Consider the following 24,084-nt stretch of genomic DNA (forward strand, 5'->3'; position numbering starts at 1 on the left):
TTAGCGGCGACGGTATTTGCGGCGACGGGTTAGGAATTGGGGCGACATGTTGGAGGGAACGAGTCCCGCGTCTTTTTTGGTGACTAGTAGCGACGACGGCCGCGTCTCTATTAGGGTCGCAGCTATTTCATTCGTACGGAGGAACCCTGTCCATTTGATCAGATGAAAATTGAACGGCCAAGATTGATTCTAGACGAAAGCACACAGATCGTCGACGTGTGCTATTAGAGGCGACACATTAGCGGCGACAGGAAGCTTTTAGCGACGACAAATGCGCGTGTTGTCACATGTCGTCGCTAATAAGTCATGTCGTCTCTAATAGTGTCGCATCTAATACTTATATTTCTTGTTGTGAACACGATGCTTCTCGTTAACAAAGTAATACACTTTTAACGTTTATTCAAAAATATTTCACGAGACCAACTTAACCAAGATATAATTAGTCATCTCATACCTTCAAGCCACAAGTTTTCCTATTGAAATGGAATCTATTAAAAGGAATGAGCGCATCATATGTATTGCCTAATTGACTATTTCTAGCTAGTGGGATCAGAATGCTTGGTCGCATGCATTCTACTATTTAAATTTAATTTGTTCAAATTAACAACTACAAGGTTGACTAAAGAATGTTGTTATTTGGATAGTCACGTCAATTCTTATTTAAATAAAAGAATATATAATAAGTAAATATGGATCGCGTAAAGTTACGGATAATTTAACTAACTTTTTCTTCAAAGATGCCACTTTTGATCAAATCAATTTTTATTTAAAAGTAAATGTCAAACGAACAAAAATTACTCATGTTATTTATGCAATCAAAAATTATTATACTTGCTTAATTAAGTAATTTATTCATGCTGTTATGTATAATATTTGGCTTCATTAGCACCACCATCCCATGCATTTATGTTCCCCAACTTTTAGTCTTATACCATATATGGGAAACTCTATATCAACGTCCATGCAAGGATCCCACATATACCGATTATTCGAGAATTAAGCATTCCAAACAAAGTTGTGTGGGTAGGGGTGAGCATATTAACCGAAAAACCGAACCATAACCAAATTAACCAATATAACCGAACCATTTTAACTGAACCATTACTAAAAGATATGGTGCTGTTTTTAATTTTGATTAACCGAATACATATGGTTCGGTTAAGGTTTTCATTTAAAACCGAACCACTATTAACCGAACCAAAAAGATAATATTAATAAATATTTTTAATATAATATAATATTAAATTCTCATTCGTTTTATATTTATTGTCCACTTGTGACTTTTGACGTTTTTAGTATTCAACTTTGACCTTAAATATTTTTGTTATTGATATATAAAACACTTTATGCAAAATACAGGAATGGATTGTGTTTTAAATGTTTTGTCATTGTTATAATTTAACCAAGTATTTATAACACAAATAAAAATATTTAAGGTCAAAGTTAAAAAATAAAGACTTCAAAAATCAAAAATGAACAATAAATATGACACGTAGTAAGTATATTATATGTAATTATAATAAGAATTGAAAATTTTAAGGGAAATTATATAGAATTAGATATAATAAGTAATCTTCTATCAATACAATTATATATACACTATCATTCATTTTTTATAACAATGGACTTCATGTTTTTCATTTTTTTATAGAAAACTATTTTTATTTTTATGTCATCTTGGACCATTATGGTTAACCGATATTAACCATTAATAATAACCATTAACCAACTAAAACCGTTAACCAAAACCAATATTAACCGCTACTTAATGGTTATCAAAATACATTAACCAATTGTAATGGTTATAGTTCGGTTTTGACCAACAACCGAACCAAACCGCCCTATACACACCCCTAGTTGTGGGTTTGATCATAATGTTTCAGGATTTACCTCCACATGATAACTCTATGGCGGGTTCGGTGTAGGCCGTCGAAATGATACATTTAACCTCTTTTATTTTTTTTTATTTTTTTGTTTTGTTTTTCATAGTACGTATCCCAAGTCTAAAGTTGTATTGATCCAAACTATTTTAATCAAAAACATATTTTTAGACAAGAGGAAGTATAAGAAAGAAATACGATATAAAATGTCTTAATAAGACAATGTATTTATTGGATAAATTCATAATTAGAATTTGACCACATGCTTTTAGACATCTTTGTTAGCATGGAGATGATATACACTAGGAAAAGAAACCGACAGAAAGTAGCATTGTTGCTAGTTTTTCATGAAAACAATTAAAAGAATAAAATGCATCTGCTGAGTCTTTCTTCAACCGCTTAGCTGATCGGGGGTTTTAGAAAACAGGGATACTCTGTGGGCGCCTAAAGAAATTGTGAGGATCGACTTTGGCCTTGATTCGAATCAACTTCTTGAAGTTGTCCCTCTTCCAGTATCTCTCACCCCAAACACTTGCTTCTTCGTAGTTAGCACTTCCAACACCCAAATCCAGATCATTGTAGTTGGAATATGCCTCTCTGGGGTTGTTTGACACATAAGGCGTCATTAACGCATCCAAGCTTCGCAGCCAAGCTATCCTCCTGAGGGATGTAGGGGTTGTGTCTGAAGGTTGACCGTTAAAATCGACAGTCTTGAGAATTTGTAACAACACGCCCGCTCTATGAGGATATGGAATTGCAGTCTCTGAGAAATCAGCCATCCTTCCGCCAAATGGATTGATCATCAGAAGCGCTGATTCATCGTTTTGGATAAGCTTTCTCCATATCTTTCTGAGCCCACTTACGGGGATGGGTGTCCGGACATAATCTGATTTGCTTTTGTTGTTCAGCTTGGCAATGGCAGATCGGTTCGTAAGAATCTGAGTCGGGGTGGAGCTTGGCAAGCCCCAAAACACAAGGGTCGACTGGACCATTTTAATTTCTTCACAAATCTCTCGGGTAACACCGAGCTCTGGAAATTTTCTGGAAAGCAACGGAAGCAATGTGTCGGTTGTGCCCTGATATATTCCTTCAAACATAATTCTTATGGTTTTCTTGGTGGTGTTGCCGATATATTCGGCAAAAACTTGAGTTCTTATGTGCAAATTTCTATCGATATTTGGTGCAACGTATTGATATTTATGGAAGATTTCGGTTGCCCCTTGTTCCAAAGTTTTATTCAGTATAAAGACGGTTACTTTTTTTGGAACTGGAACCAAGCTCAGCTTCCATGCAAGAACAATTCCGAAACTTGAAGAACCACCTCCTCGGATCGCCCAAAACAAATCTTCTCCCATTGATTTCCTGTCGAGAATATTCCCATCAACATCCATGAAGCGAGCATCCAGAACATTATCGGCAGCAGTACCGTATTTCCTCAACAGGTTTCCGTAGCCACCACCGCCCATGTAACCACCAACACCCACCGTTGGGCAAACACCTGCCGGGAAATACAAGGTATCGGTCTCTCGCGAAATTTTGTAGTAGAGTTCACCAAGCGTAGCGCCTGCTTGGACCCAAGCAGTCCTTTTTGCTACGTCCACGTCTATAGACCTCATGTTGGTGAAATCAAGCATAACAAAGGGAACATCAGCAGTGTATGAGAGGCCCTCGTAGTCATGGCCCCCACTCCTGATCCTGATCTCGTAGCCGTGTTTCTTGGCGCAGTATACACATGTTTGTATAAGGGTTTCCTCCATAGGTGTCACGATGACTGATGGTCTACGTGTGGAGGGCTTAAGGAACCTGGTGTTTTGAACTGCCACTTGCCAAATGGGTAGGAAGGAAGCATTGACAGGGGTGAAAATGAGTTGAGAGATGGTAGTCACATTCTTGGATTTGGACAGTAGGCAGCTTATTAGATCGCCAGAACTTGAGGATGATAAGGACGTTGCCCATGAAACACAAAACAAGAAACTTAGAACCATGAGCAAAACTGAAGAACTAAGTTGAGACTTCTTCATGTTTAGTTAATTTGGTGAGCTTGATCAATAGCAATGGCTTATTTATATAGAGCAGAGAGCATATAGTTGACTTCAAATGGGGTTATAAAAATTGTGATCAGTTCAAATTAAGGTGTTTGAAAAACCTCGGAAGGAGGATGGTGATCAATTCAAAGGTGTTTGAAAAATGCGGGAAGGAGGATGGTGTTCAACTGATTCTATTTTAGGGTATGCGTTGAAGATATATGGCGTGTTGACTTATTCCCTATGGAGTGCTTAATTCGCATTCTAAAAACCAATGAAGCAATGAACAAATTGATATTACGTATGTTCAGATTTTTAGCATTTTTCTTTTAACTTTCTGATTGAAATCTTTGCTAAAATTTGAACCACACACGTTTTTATAATAATTATCAAACTCATAAATAGCATACAATTAACATCAATTCAAATTACAAATTACAAAGCGATTTTACTTTTAACATGAATTCAAATGCTGGGCTCCTCACCGTTCTTAATTAATACTCAAAACCTAAAAAATACGATTAAGTTTTTTAATTATACACTTTTAATACATTCTTATTTAATATAAGTAAGTTACAGATTTCTTTAGAACAACTAAAATTAACATTTGAAATCCCCTAAATAAAGGTAGAATATTCATATGGTAATCAAAACACATAATCTATCACTAAAATAGAATAAAATAAAAATAGAAATCGTGTGATAATTATGCAAAATAAAATTTGTAGACTTATATGGTGAAATTTGGGGATCAAAGATCAGCAAATTGCCTACGCACTCAAGGCCTGTTTGGTTGCTACCGCCTACGGTCCCGGCCAAGGGTCGTTTGGAGTATTAAACAATGAGACACTTATGTAGTTGGTTCTCTATCCAGATACAAGACCTGTTTGGCAGCTAACGATCATTTCAACGTCAATGAGTCGATTGTGACAAGATATTCAGGCCGGTTGTCAAATAAAAAAAACACATTATCAGCAATATAACAGCATGTCTATCTGCTAGAAAGTGGTGGATCCCGCCCGGAAGTCAAGTGGGGTGCATTGTTGACCTTTGACTATGTAAATTAATAATAATAATAATAATAAATACTTAAAAGTAGAATAACATTAAAACATTCAACTAAATGTCATTTTACAATTGAAATCTATGAGGGGACATAGCTAAGAAACGTTTGATAATACTTTCATTGGTAACCTTGAAAAATTCTTCTCTTTCAATCGCGCAAATTTCACAATCATTTAAAAATACATCCGAAATACGATTGCGCAAATCTAACTTGACAAGCTTCATCGCCGAAAAACATCTCTCCACCGTTGCGGTTGCAACCGGCAAAAGCAATGACAACTTCAATAACCGGTAAACCAAAGGAAAGTTAAGATGCATATTGCTTTCCACCATCACCTTAGCAAGGTCGGATATACTCTTCAAAGTAGCAAATCTTGCATCTTGTTTCATAAAAGTGGGGTAAACCGAAAGTTCATTTAGAATATTCAACCTATCTTTAAAGCTAAAATCATGTGGATAGAAATCGATCAACTTCTGTAACTTTGATGGGTCAAAGTCACAAAATGAATCATGTGGATTCAAACCTGTTACACAAATGAGCAATTCGATGACAAATGAGCAATTCGGAACTGACTTCATTAAAATGATCACTGAACTCTTGAATTTGCATATCCAAAACCATGTTGACAGAAAAAAACTCGTAATAATGGCGATTAGAGATATTGGTGTACTGTCTTCAGGCTCTTGGATTAACATAAACTTCCTCCATGTTCACCATTTGAATGTAATCATTCTCACAAAAAGAGGTGATATCCAAAATACGTGCATCAAACCCATCATTTCTCATATTTTTTAAAGTTGCAGTGGTTGATTTTACCAAACTTATACCAGGATTAAAACGTCTTCCCCTACTTCCAAACATTCTTACATGGTATTTTTTAAGGCGCGGTTGACATTGTTCTTTAATAAAATATTTTCGTCTTATATTGTCTCTTTGATTAGGGCGATAATCTGAATTTTTTTCCTATCAGCCGGATCCCAAGGAACTTGAATCAATTTCACTCGATCTTGGTGGAATAAAAGTAGGTTGGGCAATTTCAGCTAAAGATGGTCCTAATGAAGATGGTCCTGATGTGGATGTTCTATTGTAAAATCTTTCCATTGCACGTGTTATTGGGTTAAACAAAAAAAAACATTAATCAATGTTAAATACAATTACCAAAACCATTAAACATTAAACAAATACAAAGCACTAAATTAGAAAATACCATTAAACAAAACAGTTAAAGAAAATTAAAATTTTCCATCTCTGTTAAGCTTAGTTCGTTTCCCTATTGTCCCAGTTAATCATCAAAAGCAAACCAAGCCAAACTAACAAATCCATAGCACAAATTAATCTTTTGAGAGTGTTAAATTAAAATTAAATCAGTTTACAAATCAAAAATCCCAAATCAGAATTCATAAACCATTACTATCAGTTCATCAAATGAAACCCATTTGGGAAAATCAAACTAAATAAAGGGAATAAACTTACAACGATGGCGGCGAGCTAAATTAGACGATGGTGGTCCTTTTGCGCGCGACGGTAGATGGTGTTGCTCAACAAGTAGTGAGAGAAGTCCGTCACTGCGTTGGCAGTGCTGCAGCGGTGTTGTCCAACAGTGATAAGTTGCGGCGATTGAAGACGATGCTGGCGGCTGTGGAGTTCACCCATGTGACTCGCCGAGCCCAATCATATTTCTCACTGTTCTCACAGGGATTCACTCAGCTCATCGAGTTGACCCCCAACTCGACAAGTTATCTTTGGGTCAATGGTACTGGGTCGAACCCGATCCGACTCATCGAGTCATCTCATAGACTCGGCGAGTCGTCTCCATTGTATCACTCATATGGTCTCCTAAGGTCAGATCTGGAACTCTAACTCATAGATCTGGCTTTCTAGCATCCAAAAGTCACGTAAAGGTCTGAACTTGGGGTTCATGCATGGTGTATATTGCTCTATATACCATTATGACTCCATTAAAGCTTCAAAGCTTCAAAGCTCCAAGGTTACTCAATCATGGCTTTCTACTTTCTGGTTCTCTGGACCTTACAAGGTCCAGGTCTATAGAATAACTCGAAAAAGGGTTTGGATGCACCCAAAACCCCATCAAAATGGTGATACAAGCCCTAACTTCACAACCAAAAGAAATTTATTCAATCACAAGGAAGGAAAGAGCTTATACCAGATCTGAAGCTTGAAATGAAGATGAAACTGATCCACAACTCCCTTCTGGGATCCTTGCAACAGCCTTGATCTTCTTCTCAAGGAAATGACCTCAATTTAGTCTCTTTCCCTTTCTTGCTCACAAATGAATCTAGGGTTTCTCTCAAGGGACGAATGGCACTGATGGGGGGTCAAGGAGGCTATAAGTGCCTTTAAATAGGCCCATGCCCGAGAAAATTAGGGTTTCTGTCTCCAGCGCTGAGTCGTCGAGTCGGCTCATCGACTCGTCGAGTCCACTCATTAATCCTAGTTATCGGCCGCGACCCTACTCTACGAGTTGAGGCAGCAACTCGTCGAGTCCTTCCAAAATTCTCAACTTAAACTATTAAAATAATATACCTGTAAAACCGGATGATACAATTCTCCCCCACTAGAATTAGACTTCGCCCTCGAAGTCTTGCTCCGCAAATAGCTCCGGATGCTGCTCCTGCATCTCTGACTCCGACTCCCAAGTCAAATCGGATCCCTTCTGATGCTGCCACTGGACCTGAACCAGGGACACTTCCTTATTCTTGAGGACCTTCATCTTTCGATCTAAAATCGCAATTGGCCTTTCAACGTAATTCAGGCTTGCATCCACCTGAATGTCCTCTAGAGGTACAATTGTCATCTCATCTGCCACACACTTCCTCAATAGGGACACATGAAAGGTGTTATGGATCTGACTCAGTTCTACGGGTAGGTCCAGCCGATAGGCTACTCTGCCAACCCTGGAAATTACCCTAAAAGGACCAATGTATCGGGGCCCCAGCTTGCCCTTATTTCTGAATCGGGTCACCCCTTTCCAAGAGGATACCTTCAGGAGCACAAAATCTCCAACCTGGAACTCCAGATCAGAGTGCCGTCTGTCCGCATAACTCTTCTGGCGGCTCTGGGTCGTCAGTAATCTCTGTCTAACCTGCTGAATCTGCTCAGTCGTCTTGAGCACTATCTCAGTGCCACCCATCACTCTATGTCCCACCTCTCCCCAACAAATAGGAGTCCGACACCTCCTCCCATATAACAGCTCGAATGGAGGCATACCTATACTCGAATGGTGGCTGTTGTTGTAAGAAAACTCAACCAAAGGCAAGTATGTGTCCGAACTTCCTCCAAAGTCCAAGACACAGGCACGCAACATGTCCTCGAGTGTCTGAATCGTCCGCTCGCTCTCTCCATCTGTCTGCGGGTGGTACGCGGTACTGAAATGTAGACGCGTGCCCAACTCCTCGTAAAATTTCCCCCAGAATCTGGAGGTGAAACGCACGTCTCGGTCTGACACTATCGAGACCGGCACCCCATGCCGAGACACCACCTCTTTCACGTAAATCTCGGCTAATTTTTCCGCCGAAGAGCTCTCATTAATAGCAAGGAAATGAGCACTCTTCGTCAATCGGTCCACGATCACCCAAATCGCGTCGACCCCCCGCGTGGTCCTCGGTAACTTGGTGATAAATTCCATGCAGATCTGTTCCCACTTTCACCGGGGAATCTCCAGAGGCTACAATGGACCATGTGGATGCTGGTGCTCTACTTTGACCTGACGGCAGGTCAAGCATCTCTTAACTACCCACGCAACATCCCTCTTCATACAGGGCCACCAATAATCCCTCTTCAAGTCTAAATACATCTTAGTGGCCCCGGGATGGATCGAGAATCTCGACTTGTGCGTCTCCTCCATCAATACACGTTGAGCTCCGCCCGTATAGGGCACCCAAATCCGCCCTCGGAAGGTCATAAGCCCTCGGCAATCCGTTACAAACTCGGATACCTGCCCAATCGCCCACTCCCTCTTGCGGTTCTCCGGTCTCACGGCCTCCGACTGGGCCTCCCGGATGGTATCCAAGACTGGAGTCATCACCGTCATCCTCATACATATATCTCGGATTGGAGCACACTCTGCTCTACGGCTCAGGGCGTCAACTACCACATTATCCTTGCCCGGATGATATGAATTCTCGCAGTCATAATCTTTCACCACATCCAACCACCTCCTCTGTCTCATATTCAGGTTGGGCTGATCCATAAGATATTTCAGACTCTTATGGTCGGTTTATATGGTACACCGGACTCCATACAAATAGTGATGCCAGATCTTGAGGGCAAACACCACCGCCCCCAGCTCCAGATCGTGGGTAGGATATCTCGTCTCATGAGGCTTCAACTGCCTCGATGCGTATGCTATCACGTGCCCCCTCTGCATCAGCACTGCACCCAATCCCGATGTAGATGCATCACAGAAAACTATGAAGTCCTCCACTCCCTCGGGGAGGGCTAACACTGGGGCCTCGCACAATCTCTGGCAAAGGGTATCAAATGAGGTCTGCTGCTCGGGACCCGAAACAAAAGCAACACCTTTCTGGGTCAACCTGGTGAGAGAAACTGCAATCTTGGAGAAGTCTCTGATAAATCTCCGATAATAACCGGCCAGACCCAGAAAACTCCTGATCTCGGATGGAGATCTCGGTACCTCCCATCGCATAACTGCCTCAATCTTGGTCGGGTTGACCAAAATCACATTCTGATTAACGAGGTGCCCTAGGAACTGGACCTCTCGTAACCAGAAATCACACTTGGAGAACTTGGCATATAGCCTCTCCGATCTCAAAACCCCCAAAACCTCTCTGAGGTGCTCTTCATGCCGTTCCTTGGACCTCGAGTACACAAGAATGTCGTCGATGAACACAATCACCGACCGATCCAACATGGGCCTGCACACCCGGTTCATGAGGTCCATGAACGCTGCCGGTGCGTTGGTGAGTCCAAAAGGCATCACCACGAACTCGTAATGCCCATAACGAGTCGTAAAGGCCGTCTTCTGAATATCCTCATTGCAAACCCTCATCTGATGATAACCAGACCTCAAGTCGATCTTGGAAAACCAAGATGCACCCTGCAACTGATCGAATAGGTCATCGATCCTCGAGAGTGGATAACGGTTCTTCACCGTCAACTTGTTCAATTCCCGATAATCAATACACATCCGGTGTGAACCATCCTTTTTCTTGACAAAAAGGATCGGAGCTCCCCACGGCGAGCTACTCGGTCTAATGAACCCCTTCCCTAACAGCTCTTGGAGCTGAGAGGATAACTCCTGCATCTCTGGCGGCGCAAGGTGATAGGGTGCCTTGGCAACAGGTGCCGCGCCTGGAATCAAATCAATCCTAAACTCCACCTGTCTCTCAGGTGGCAAACCCGACAACTCTTTAGGAAACACATCCTCATACTCACACACAATCGGCACCTCGGAAATAGAACTCAATCTCTCAGAAGTAACCTGCATATCAATCGCATATGCCACATACCCCATGCATCCCTGCTGTAAACTCTGTCTCGCTCGGACAGCAGAGCAGAAATACGACTCAGGCCTAGTACCCTCGCCGTATACCTTAAGTACTCCCCCACTAGGGTCTCGTATAGTCACCAACTAACGCTCGTAGTCTATCATGGCTCCAAATCGACTCAACCAGTGCATGCCCACAATGACACAGACATCACCCATAGCGATCGGTACTAGGTCTATCAGAAACTTGACACCAAAAATCTCCAGAGTACACCCTCGAATCACGTCAGTAACAAAAACTGCATGCTCGTCGGCTATGGAAACCCTCAGAGGCCGACTCAAAGCCTCACTCCTAATGCTGATGTGGCGACTAAAAGCTAGAGACACGAAAGAGCGACTCGCACCCGAGTCAAATAACACCAAGGCAGGTACAAAATTCACAAGAAAAATACCTATACAGCATGAAATAAGCACAATTATCTCAATAAAATCATAGAAAAGAATAAGTTACATACCGGCCACAACGCCAGGTGTTGTGCGGACCTCCTCCGCTGTCAGCTGAAAGGCTCTCCCACGAACCCTCGGCGTCTCGGCCTTCACAGGCCGACTATCAGTAGCATGCACCGAAGCCGGTGCAGATCCCTGTGCTGACCCCTGCACGAGTTGAGGGCACTCGGCCTTACGGTGGCCTGTCTGGTTGCAATGGAAGCAAACCGAGAATCCCTTGGGGCAGTCCGTCGCCATGTGCCCCTCTTTGCCACACTTGTAGCAAATCCCCATACGACATGCACCCTCGTGGCTCTTACCGCACTTGCCACAAGTACGGCCCTTCTGGCCGCCAACTCTAGTATCAGCGGGTTTGGCCCGCTTCGTCGCCGGCTGCGACTGCACTGGTCTACGGTCCCTACCCCGGGACTCCTCCTTCTCTCTGGTCTGTAACTCAAGCTCGATCTCCCTCCTCGTGGCATTGGCCTGAAGCTCGGCCAATGTCCTGTATGATGAGTTCGCCACGAAGTCTCGTATATCCCTCCTCAGTATGCTCAAGTACCGACTCACACGTGCCTGCTCAGTGGGCACATGCTCAGGGCAGAACATCGCCCTCTCGTGAAACATCCTCGAGATCTCAGTGACTGACTCTGTCTTCTGCTTGAGAGACAGAAACTCCTGTGCCAACCGCTTGTTGGGTTTTGAGCATTCTAACACTCCTATGGTGTACATGCAACCCTATAAACCTTGGATCTATGTTTTCTCTATTATACATGCAAATATTAACTATTCCAAGGTTTCATCCTAACTAGCATATTATGAAGCACCTATACTACAAAGTTCTAGTTAGATGACATACCTTTTGATGTAGCTTGATGTCTTCAAACTTTAAGAGCTTAGCCCCAATAGTGTGGAAGCCTCAAATGGAATCACAAATCACCAAAACACCTTGGAAGAACTTGAGAGAATATGTATGCACACTAAAATCGGCCCACTCTTATTTTCACACACTTGTGCCAATTTTATGAGCCAAGGACCCCTTTATATATTATGGAGGATTAGGGTTACATCCATGTAAACCCTAATACCCATGACCTTTCATTTACATAGGATCCATGGGTTAAAAGCTCCATGGACCATCCATGAAAGCTTAGCCCAACCTAAATGAACTTGGCCCATTCCATATATATAAGAGTCCATATTTAATTAGTTCTTTTTGATCACTTAATTAATTCTTGATCAATACTAAATAAATAATATGATTCCATATTAATATATTAGAACTTATAATATATTAATATAAATCATAAATATACTATTCTCAAAAGACTATCCATATAAATTGTTCCGGTGAAGTGCAACCCAAATGGACCATGCCGGGTCGGGTCAAGTACATACCAAATATAGTTATGGACTTAGACATTAATTCAACAGTCTCCCACTTGGATAAGTCTAAAACTATTATTGAGTATGACTTCAAAACCTAACTGGCAATCGTAGCTCTTAAAGCCGTTGTCGAAATCTGACCTTGTCAATGACTTGTCCATTAGATAAGGGATCATATATTCCTCCATTCTAGATATCATATGGACTGAGACATGGATTATAAGCATTCTCTCTGTCCATTTGTTGTTTCCCGATTTTCGATTTATGATGACTGACTGATTGAACAAATCAAATCAGTCCTGGCTTGGCCAAGCACTCACATGTGTCATCGCTAAATCATCGAGGGGCCCACAGATATCGCTTTTATCCCGAAGGTAAAAGGAATGGATAAACTTCGACTCATATGGCTTGTTCTACTACTTGTTGAATCATACACAAAGGCACGTTTTATAACATCGAGTTACCAATGTGTTTTCGTACAATCAATGTATAACCAACTCATAGTAACAACTCATATCTCTAGGTTTTAAGAATATAAGATATTATCGTCTCATGATCACTCGTGATAAAATCCATGAAGTGATTCAAATGAGCGTGGTTTGAATCCAATACTCAGAACTTATGAGCACTCATGAGTGTTGTAGCACCACTTTGTCCACCAACTTGGACCTCTACAAACCAACCCATGACAGTCTTGATTCATATCTACTTCCAATATATGACCGACTGCGGATGGTTTGAATAACTTAATCATTCAGGAAGAGTGACTTAGTTATTCTGTAGTCAAAACATGCAAAGTGAAACACAAGAATAAATGAATCAAACATGGTATCAAACCCTATGAATATAAATAAACACTTTTATTTATCACCATACTGATTACTCATTATTCATTGTTTCGGTTTTATCAACTTTATACTTGAATTAAAAACACTAGTTGTCCCATGCTCCAAGCATGTACACTATGTTTTTCTTAAACAATAGCTTTGCCATACACCAAGTATGCACTCTATGTTTTTCTATGATCCTTACTTTGTGAAATAAATCAATTGAACATAATTTCAATGATTCTAATTTCACACTCCCAAATCCTTATCGAAAAATGTGAGAATTTCAAATTCCTATCATTTATCGAAATCTGTTTAGATTTTAAACTTATATGAACTGACCCTCCTGTAATGAATATGTACAAAGTCACAAAGACTTGTCAACAGTCATTATAAGGTATTCCAATGGAGATCAACTCCATGGAAACTAAGTCTCATATTCAAAGTACATTGCTTTGGACATGCTTCTTGCATTAAGTTTTCTAATCTTACACAGATAACTTCCACCTATGGAGACAACTCCATATTCTCATTTTGACTATCACTTCTGAATAAGAGATGCCTCTTTTCAGAATATGTCAATATGGTCCTTCCAAAATTAGCACTATACTTCCAGCTGTCCCTGAGCAACCAATCTTTAGTAAACCTCAGATTGTCCTCGACAATTGCTTAATCATTTTAGTCATATCCAATTCTAGACCTTTTCCCTTCTTAATGCCTCTGGGCATTTGGAAAAATTTAGAAATGACAAATATTATAGCACATGCAATCGATCCTGTACCCAAAGCAAATGGTACACGATTCATGATGTCTCACATAAAGACATGATTCTAGACCAGTCTTTTGCTACAATATTTTTATTTGCCATGTTTTCAAAATTTGACTATGAAGAGGGATGCCGTAATCATAATCGAATTTTGAGAACACAATATATAGAATTTCCTTAAGTTGAACCAATCCAACATGAAATTCATATATATATTCTTGACTAAAGATGATTAAGGTCTCAATCTAAGCCTTTAGAACTGAAATGTAGTATATCCTCTCCCTTAATTATAGCAAAACAACTTTTTCAATCCCTGCAGCCTCACGAATTGAAACTTTTGTTTTCTATAATTAACATTGCTAACTTGCAACACTAACAATAATTATCATGCTCCCACTAACGTGGTGATTATTAGCATAACACTTATGCTCCCACTAGCTTTGACATGTACTCAGAAATCAGCTGGACTTCTAGAAATCAATACTTTATTGACTTTCTTACCAAAGCTCAGATTTCTGATACACAATGCTTTGATAAAACTTTGTCAAAATCATACACCTTTCCTTAGATAGCATGCATGTGTGTCTAAACAATTTCAAAACTATGAAAAGGAATGTCGTAATCATAGTCTCAATTGTTTAGACCTTTTGCCATCTGCTTCAAATCTACTTGGTGGAAGTGTTTCCTCACAATCATTTTCATCAATCGGAGAGAAACCTTATGACCCTTAGATTTTATGGTCTATGTGTTCTTATCCATTTGAATCGTCAAAACCATAGTCATAAGACAAGGATAATGACAAATCCAAACTCATATGGACTGAACTTATGCAATCTTAACTTCTTGCCACCTGGCAGTACAGGGCCTGCCATTGCTTCCAAGTTGTTATGCAACCAATTGAGAACTTTTAGAACTCCTATGCAAAGCCAACTTTAACTGGAATGGGCACAGAATATGTCAACACGATAGGTTATAAACCTCAAGTCGTGTGCTAGTGAAGAACCTCAGGTTTTATTCTTGATTAGTTCTTGAAATTCTTTTTAGGATCTTTAAGACTCCCACTATCCTCTTGACATATAAGACTATGTTGCCAAATATTCAAGAGATAGTGCAGATTCTTTATCAAGACAAACACTTCACACAATTGGCCTTAGTTGATCTTTGTTTTATCCAAAACATCACAACTTATCAATTTCAAATGTACAAGAGTAGGACACTTTTACTCTTACATTTGACAAGTGTTTTAAACCTTTCTTTAAGATATGTCACTCAAGTTACAATCTTGGAGTATGACTCTAAGAATTGTTTTGGAACGAAGTATGACTCATCTTCCTGATCTAACCATTTCAACAATTCATGACTCCTCTTCTTAGTCATAAGAATGCACTAAGATGACCTTTAGAGGACTAATTGTGATATGATTTATAAATCATTAAGATGATCACAAACATGATACTAAAGTACTCTCCCATCTTTTCAGATTTGAGAAACTTTTATCTTTCTGCCTAATTTGATTCTTCCCATTCGTTCTGCCATACATTGAGACTTTTCCAATGTTTCAGAATTATACTTAAACTTGTAAGTATAACCATATTTACTAAACTTTAGTAAATCAAATAGTCTTAACGAGGTTTGTGGTGGACATGACCAGTGCACAAGAATGTGTACTCGATCCCTTTAGTCCTTCACTTGACTCACACATCCATGTGAACAAGTAATTAGTCTTGATTTTCCAATGCTTGAAAGTTCTCATTCATCATACTATTCAACTTGCATGATTCCAAGTTTCAGTCCAATTGAAACTTGGGTGATGAGGAACTTTCCTGATTTGGTAAATTTAGACACTACCACAAATGAAAGAATCAAATCCATTTTCCAATATTGCTGTCAGTGGAATCATATAAGCAACAATTTTCCACAAATGCCATTGTAAGGATACTTCAAATAAATAAAATTAAACAATTTTCTTTTATTTTAAAACTTTGCGGAAAAACGTATCCTTACAATCCACATGGAAAATTGTTGTTATCTATTCCTTAGCAATATATCATAACTTCTTAAGCAACTGCTCAAAATTCTGATGCGATCAAAATCCACCTTCGCGATCAGAATCAGCATATACTTCCTTTGAGATTTCTCTCTATTCTTTGATTCTTAAAACATCAACATGTGACCCAGTCACATCATGTAATGAGGATCTCAGAATAGAACTTAACAGAGTTAGATAATGGGCTCTACCTGATGTAGAGTCAAACTTATTGACTTTACATATGGACCCTTTGGTAATGGGACTATCTCAGACTTAGCCTTTCTCTTTACCATTTGGTCAACCGGGTTGACTATGGCCAATCCCTTTCCATTGGAAAGAGAATGCTTTTTCTGGATTTCCAGTGTCACCATTGTTACTGTCCATAAAGTTTTTGGGAAGTTGATCTTCTAATCAAATTTGCTTTACTATCGTTCCAAATCATTGCTGATTCAGCAGCACCAAGCAAATAGATATGATCATTAAGGTTCATGTCATAGTCTGTTTCATAGTAGTCCCAAAGGAACTCACTATGTGACTTAGAAAGTGATTGAACATCCAACTTTCTCAAGACTTTGACACCCAACTCTCCCGGCTTGTCAATATGTGACTTCATCTCTAAGATGTGATCACACATAGACCTTGCTTGCCATTAGGGCTTGAGTGACCTTGAACTTGTGGGTTAGGGAGAATAATTGGAGGAGGTGGAGGAAGAGAAGTATGACTTCCATGAGCCAAACTCGGGAAGTCATATTCATTAGGAAAGCTTGGTTTGGGAAGATCATTGTTGTCTAAACCAGACATCAACAATGGGAGAAATTCACGTAAAGTTGATTTAAGTCCTTAATATAACACCCAATATGATATATTAAGGCTAGGACCCAACAAACTATTTTATAACTTGGAAGAGGGATGCCGTAATCCAAGCTATAAAATATTTGAAGGTAGGTGAATGACGATTCACCAATTTCCACCAAGATAAACGAAATGTATTATTAGGTTTTAATTGGTTTTGAAACTCCTAGATTCTTTTGAGATTCATTGAACTTTTCAATGGCATGTTTCAATCTCGAGTGTGCCCTTCAGGTTTTGTGACTGGGATGCCGAGGATCACAAAACAAGGTGTGAAGTAACCATGCAAATATACTTGGTACCCTTAATATTTACCCCTCAATCGATGTGCCGGTTAACCACACACGCTCCAACGATACTATGATAAACATTAAGTTACCCTTTGCCTACCTTGTTAAGTCCAGATTAGTGTGCCGGTTAACCACACACGCTCCACTAACAGCTTAAACAAAGTGCAAAGTGTAATTTCATGGATAAGCACCTTATTCACATTTTCCTAAGTAACTAAGATTGTGAATTTATAAGTGTTTAGTTACTTAGTATTTATCATTATACTTATAATGAAGGGAGAATTATAGTCCTTGTCCTACCTGTTCGGCTAACGACCCTCCACCGGTCAAGGAAGCGGTGAGTGAGAGTGGACACCCATTAAACTGCCATTTTATAGGCAGTAACCTTATACCCCCCTTATAGACCGGCTTCGTGAATGAGGCCTACTAATGGTAAGACGACTTGCTCTTATACATATAATATATTAAACTTTTAATATTATAATAGTATAAGGGTGTATTTTAGACATTTAAAATACTTGGTGGTTTAATCTATTAATTAAACTAGACTTTTAATTTAATTAAACTCAAACCATATATTTATGGATTAATAATACTCTTTTAATTAAACGCTTTAATTAACTATTAATAAAGTCCATAAGAGTTAATTTGAACTATTCAACAAAACATCATAATTCCAATTATTAAACTCAAAATTAAAACCATTTAATTAATTGTTTAAGTTATGAACCCAAGAGTTTTAGAATTCAATTCTTTTTTTCATAAAAAACTTTTCTCAAATTCCAAAACTTGAGGGCAAGTTTTGTAATTCTTGAAAACCTTTGGATTCCATAACTTATGGAATTAATGGTGTTTTATGATGAAATTTTCCATGTTCCATAACTTAAGAACAAGTTATGGAATTCTTTAAAACATTAACACCAAATTTTGTAACTCTATAAAAAATTTTGAATCGAATTTTTTTTTTTTTGTTTTTTTTTTTTTTTTTTTTTTTTTAAACTTTCATATCCATAACTTATGGAAGTTTCAAAAACCCTTAAGATCACAACTTTAAAAAAAAACTTTTGAGCTCCAAAATTTTATGACAAAATATGTAACTCCTTAAAACATTTCGATCAAACTTTTAAAAGTAATAAAATAATCATATCATTTTATCTTTTACTAAATTTGACCTAATTCAACTCATATAACAAATGATTCAAATTTTACAAATAATTCGTTTTTCACAAAACAAGTAATTATCTTAAAATTTGACAAACGTCATGTTTTTTTTTCCTTTTTTTTTTCAACTTGAAAATAAAACATTTGCATCAATATAACAGAAAACAACCCATGGCTCTGATACCACTGTTGGGTTTTGAGCATTCTAACACTCCTATGGTGTACATGCAACCCTATAAACCTTGGATCTATGTTTTCTCTATTATACATGCAAATATTAACTATTCCAAGGTTTCATCCTAACTAACATATTATGAAGCACCTATACTACAAAGTTGTAGTTAAATGACATACCTTTTGATGTAGCTTGATGTCTTCAAGCTTTAAGAGCTTAGCCCCAATAGTGTGGAAGCCTCAAATGGAATCACAAATCACCAAAACACCTTGGAAGAACTTGAGAGAATATGTATGCACACTAAAATCGGCCCACTCTTATTTTCACACACTTGTGTCAATTTTATGAGCCAAGGACCCCTTTATATATTATGGAGGATTAGGGTTACATCCATGTAAACCCTAATACCCATGACCTTTCATTTACATAGGATCCATGGGTTAAAAGCTCCATGGACCATCCATGAAAGCTTAGCCCAACCTAAATGAACTTGGCCCATTCCATATATATAAGAGTCCATATTTAATTTGTTCTTTTTTATCACTTAATTAATTCTTGATCAATACTAAATAAATAATATGATTCCATATTAATATATTAGAACTTATAATATATTAATATAAATCATAAATATACTATTCTCAAAAGACTATCCATATAAATTGTTCCGGTGAAGTGCAACCCAAATGGACCATGCCGGGTCGGGTCAAGTACATACCAAATATAGTTATGGACTTAGACATTAATCCAACAGTCTCCCACTTGGATAAGTCTAAAACTATTATTGAGTATGACTTCAAAACCTAAATGGCAATCGTAGCTCTTAAAGCCGTTGTCGAAATCTGACCTTGTCAATGACTTGTCCATTAGATAAGGGATCATATATTCCTCCATTCTAGATATCATATGGACTGAGACATGGATTATAAGCATTCTCTCTGTCCATTTGTTGTTTCCCGATTTTCGATTTATGATGACTGACTGATTGAACAAATCAAATCAGTCCTGGCTTGGCCAAGCACTCACATGTCATCGCTAAATCATCGAGCGGCCCACAGATATCGCTTTTATCCCGAAGGTAAAAGGAATGGATAAACTTCGACTCATATGGCTTGTTCTACTACATGTTGAATCATACACAAAGGCACGTTTTATAACATCGAGTTACCAATGTGTTTTCGTGCAATCAATGTATAACCAACTCATAGTAACAACTCATATCTCTAGGTTTTAAGAATATAAGATATTATCGTCTCATGATCACTCGTGATAAAATCCATGAAGTGATTCAAATGAGCGTGGTTTGAATCCAATACTCAGAACTTATGAGCACTCATGAGTGTTGTAGCACCACTTTGTCCACCAACTTGGACCTCTACAAACCAACCCATGACAGTCTTGATTCATATCTACTTCCAACATATGACCGACTGCGGATGGTTTGAATAACTTAATCATTCAGGAAGAGTGACTTAGTTATTCTGTAGTCAAAACATGCAAAGTGAAACACAAGAATAAATGAATCAAATATGGTATCAAACCCTATGAATATAAATAAACACTTTTATTTATCACCATACTGATTACTCATTATTCATTGTTTCGGTTTTATCAACATTATTCATTATTCATTGTTTCGGTGAATGTCGTCGATGAACACAATCACCGACCGATCCAACATGGGCCTGCACACCCGGTTCATGAGGTCCATGAACGCTGCCGGTGCGTTGGTGAGTCCAAAAGGCATCACCACGAACTCGTAATGCCCATAACGAGTCCTAAAGGCCGTCTTCTGAATATCCTCATTGCAAACCCTCATCTGATGATAACCAGACCTCAAGTCGATCTTGGAAAACCAATATGCACCCTGCAACTGATCGAATAGGTCATCGATCCTCGAGAGTGGATAACGGTTCTTCACCGTTAACTTGTTCAACTCCCGATAATCAATACACATCCGGTGTGAACCATCCTTTTTCTTGACAAAAAGGATCGGAGCTCCCCACGGCGAGCTACTCGGTCTAATGAACCCCTTCCCTAACAGCTCTTGGAGCTGAGAGGATAACTCCTGTATCTCTGGCGGCGCAAGGTGATAGGGTGCCTTGGCAACAGGTGCCGCGCCTGGAATCAAATCAATCCTAAACTCCACCTGTCTCTCAGGTGGCAAACCCGACAACTCTTTAGGAAACACATCCTCATACTCACACACAATCGGCACCTCGGAAATAGAACTCAATCTCTCAGAAGTAACCTGCATATCAATCGCATATGCCACATACCCCATGCATCCCTGCTGTAAACTCTGTCTCGCTCGGACAGCAGAGCAGAAATACGACTCAGGCCTAGTACCCTCGCCGTATACCTTAAGTACTCCCCCACTAGGGTCTCGTATAGTCACCAACTAACGCTCGTAGTCTATCATGGCTCCAAATCGACTCAACCAGTGCATGCCCACAATGACACAGACATCACCCATAGCGATCGGTACTAGGTCTATCAGAAACTTGACACCAAAAATCTCCAGAGTACACCCTCGAATCACGTCAGTAACAAAAACTGCATGCTCGTCGGCTATGGAAACCCTCAGAGGCCGACTCAAAGCCTCACTCCTAATGCTGATGTGGCGACTAAAAGCTAGAGACACGAAAGAGCGACTCGCACCCGAGTCAAATAACACCAAGGCAGGTACAAAATTCACAAGAAAAATACCTATACAGCATGAAATAAGCACAATTATCTCAATAAAATCATAGAAAAGAATAAGTTACATACCGGCCACAACGCCAGGTGTTGTGCGGACCTCCTCCGCTGTCAGCTGAAAGGCTCTCCCACGAACCCTCGGCGTCTCGGCCTTCACAGGCCGACTATCAGTAGCATGCACCGAAGCCGGTGCAGATCCCTGTGCTGACCCCTGCACGAGTTGAGGGCACTCGGCCTTACGGTAGCCTGTCTGGTTGCAATGGAAGCAAACCGAGAATCCCTTGGGGCAGTCCTTCGCCATGTGCCCCTCTTTGCCACACTTGTAGCAAATCCCCATACGACATGCACCCTCGTGGCTCTTACCGCACTTGCCACAAGTACGGCCCTTCTGGCCGCCAACTCTAGTATCAGCGGGTTTGGCCCGCTTCGTCGCCGGCTGCGACTGCACTGGTCTACGGTCCCTACCCCGGGACTCCTCCTCCTCTCTGGTCTGTAACTCAAGCTCGATCTCCCTCCTCGTGGCATTGGCCTGAAGCTCGGCCAATGTCCTGTATGATGAGTTCGCCACGAAGTCTCGTATATCCCTCCTCAGTATGCTCAAGTACCGACTCACACGTGCCTGCTCAGTGGGCACATGCTCAGGGCAGAACATCGTCCTCTCGTGAAACATCCTCGAGATCTCAGTGACTGACTCTGTCTTCTGCTTGAGAGACAGAAACTCCTGTGCCAACCGCTTGTTGGGTTTTGAGCATTCTAACACTCCTATGGTGTACATGCAACCCTATAAACCTTGGATCTATGTTTTCTCTATTATACATGCAAATATTAACTATTCCAAGGTTTCATCCTAACTAGCATATTATGAAGCACCTATACTACAAAGTTCTAGTTAGATGACATACCTTTTGATGTAGCTTGATGTCTTCAAGCTTTAAGAGCTTAGCCCCAATAGTGTGGAAGCCACAAATGGAATCACAAATCACCAAAACACCTTGGAAGAACTTGAGAGAATATGTATGCACACTAAAATCGGCCCACTCTTATTTTCACACACTTGTGCCAATTTTATGAGCCAAGGACCCCTTTATATATTATGGAGGATTAGGGTTACATCCATGTAAACCCTAATACCCATGACCTTTCATTTACATAGGATCCATGGGTTAAAAGCTCCATGGACCATCCATGAAAGCTTAGCCCAACCTAAATGAACTTGGCCCATTCCATATATATAAGAGTCCATATTTAATTAGTTCTTTTTGATCACTTAATTAATTCTTGATCAATACTAAATAAATAATATGATTCCATATTAATATATTAGAACTTATAATATATTAATATAAATCATAAATATACTATTCTCAAAAGACTATCCATATAAATTGTTCCGGTGAAGTGCAACCCAAATGGACCATGCCGGGTCGGGTCAAGTACATACCAAATATAGTTATGGACTTAGACATTAATCCAACACCGCTCCCTCTCCACCTGGGGAACGTACTCGTCTCGGAACATCTGAACGAATCTCTCCCATGTCACTGCAGCAAGGTCTGCAGAGGTGAAACTAGAGGTCACAAACTATTGGATATAGTGTCTAAGTCCATAACTATATTTGGTATGTACTTGACCCGACCCGACATGGTCCATGTAACATCCGGTTTACCAAGTATATTGCTTTAAGTATTAATTTAAGGATTTTGGAGGGACTCGACGAGTTGGTGCCTCAACTCGTCGAGTAGGGTCGCGACTTGGTGATGTGGATAATGAATGAACTCGACGAGTCGGAGAGATGATTCGCCGAGTCAGCGCTGTTGGCAGAAACCCTAATTCTCCCGGGCCTGGGCCTATTTAAAGGCACTTAAGGTTTCCTATTGCGGCTACCCTTCAGAGGAGAAAACCCTAAACGAGTCCTGAGTGCTTTGGGCAAGAAAGAGAGCCATGTTGAGCTTCTTGGTGGGTGTCTTGCAAGGAAGAGGAAGGTTTCAAGCCAAAGGGGTCAGAGGAGGTTGTAGATCCGCGATTTGCAACCAAGGAGCATCAGTTGGAGGTATCATTTCGGACCCCTTTCTTCCCTATTTGAGTAGATCTTTCTTTTGTGGATTAGGGCTTGTATCACCTTCTTGGTGGGGTTTTGAATGCATCACACCCTCTTATGAGCTGATAGCATAGATCTGGACCTTGGAGGGTCCAGAGAGTCCGAAAGTGGGAAGCCATGGTGGAGCAACCATTGGGCTTTGAAGCTAGGAACCATTAATGGATTTTTTGTGGTTTATAATGCAAAATACACCATGCATGGACATCAAGATCGGACCTTTACGCAACTTTTGGGTAGTAGAAGGTTAGATCTATGAGTTAGAGCTACAGATCTGACCTCAGGTGGCTGAGTGAGTAACCTAATGGATCCAACTCCCCGAGTCCATGGGATGACTTGACGAGTTGTAGCGGGTGTGACCCAGTAGCCTTGGACAATGTTGACTCATCGAGTTGGAGTCAACTCAGTGAGCTAAGCGAACCCTAGGAAGATCATGGAGAATTCGATGGGACTCGGCGAGTCACAGGTGTGCACTCGGCGAGTCAGGTCAACATAGAATGTTGACCCAGGTTGACTTCTGTTGACTTCATGAGTGGACCAGTAAGGGGGCAGGTGGGGCCCAGGAGGGGTAAAATGGTCTTTTACCCATCCTGAGGGTCAAAAGAGGAAAAGAGGATTTAAAGTATAAAGAGTAATAAGGCGGATAATGATTGAGATGCTTGTCTTATGTGTTAGGCGGACGCTAGTCCAAGATTTCCGAGTACTTGTCGGTTACCTGCTAACCGAGGTGAGTCTTCTCACTATACATTACCTAGAGTGGTATTTATGTGTGACCGAAAGGTCTTATGTGCTTGCTTGAGTTGTGCATCTTGTCTATGTGATATTATGCTATGAGTTATTTAGACAGGACCGGAAGGTCCAACGATTTACGAGGCCGGAAGTC

At 40.1% G+C, this 24,084-nt stretch overlaps 1 protein-coding gene and 1 pseudogene across 1 annotated transcript; both read right to left on the reverse strand.

Annotated features, from left to right (window-relative positions):
* Nucleotides 1-2,172: 2,172 nt before the first annotated feature.
* Nucleotides 2,173-3,901, reverse strand: LOC145165931 (tetrahydroberberine oxidase pseudogene; annotated as a pseudogene).
* Nucleotides 3,902-5,035: 1,134 nt separating this feature from the next.
* LOC145163636 (uncharacterized) lies at nucleotides 5,036-5,548 on the reverse strand. The gene has a single exon (XM_079082450.1). It carries the CDS (start codon nucleotides 5,546-5,548, stop codon nucleotides 5,036-5,038), a length of 513 nt encoding a protein of 170 aa, XP_078938576.1.
* Between the last annotated feature and the right edge of the window lie 18,536 nt (nucleotides 5,549-24,084).

This window comes from Lactuca virosa, chromosome 3 (genome assembly GCF_052849685.1).
Source record: "Lactuca virosa cultivar CGN04683 chromosome 3, Lactuca_virosa_CGN04683_v6, whole genome shotgun sequence".
Taxonomy (NCBI): Eukaryota; Viridiplantae; Streptophyta; class Magnoliopsida; order Asterales; family Asteraceae; genus Lactuca; species Lactuca virosa.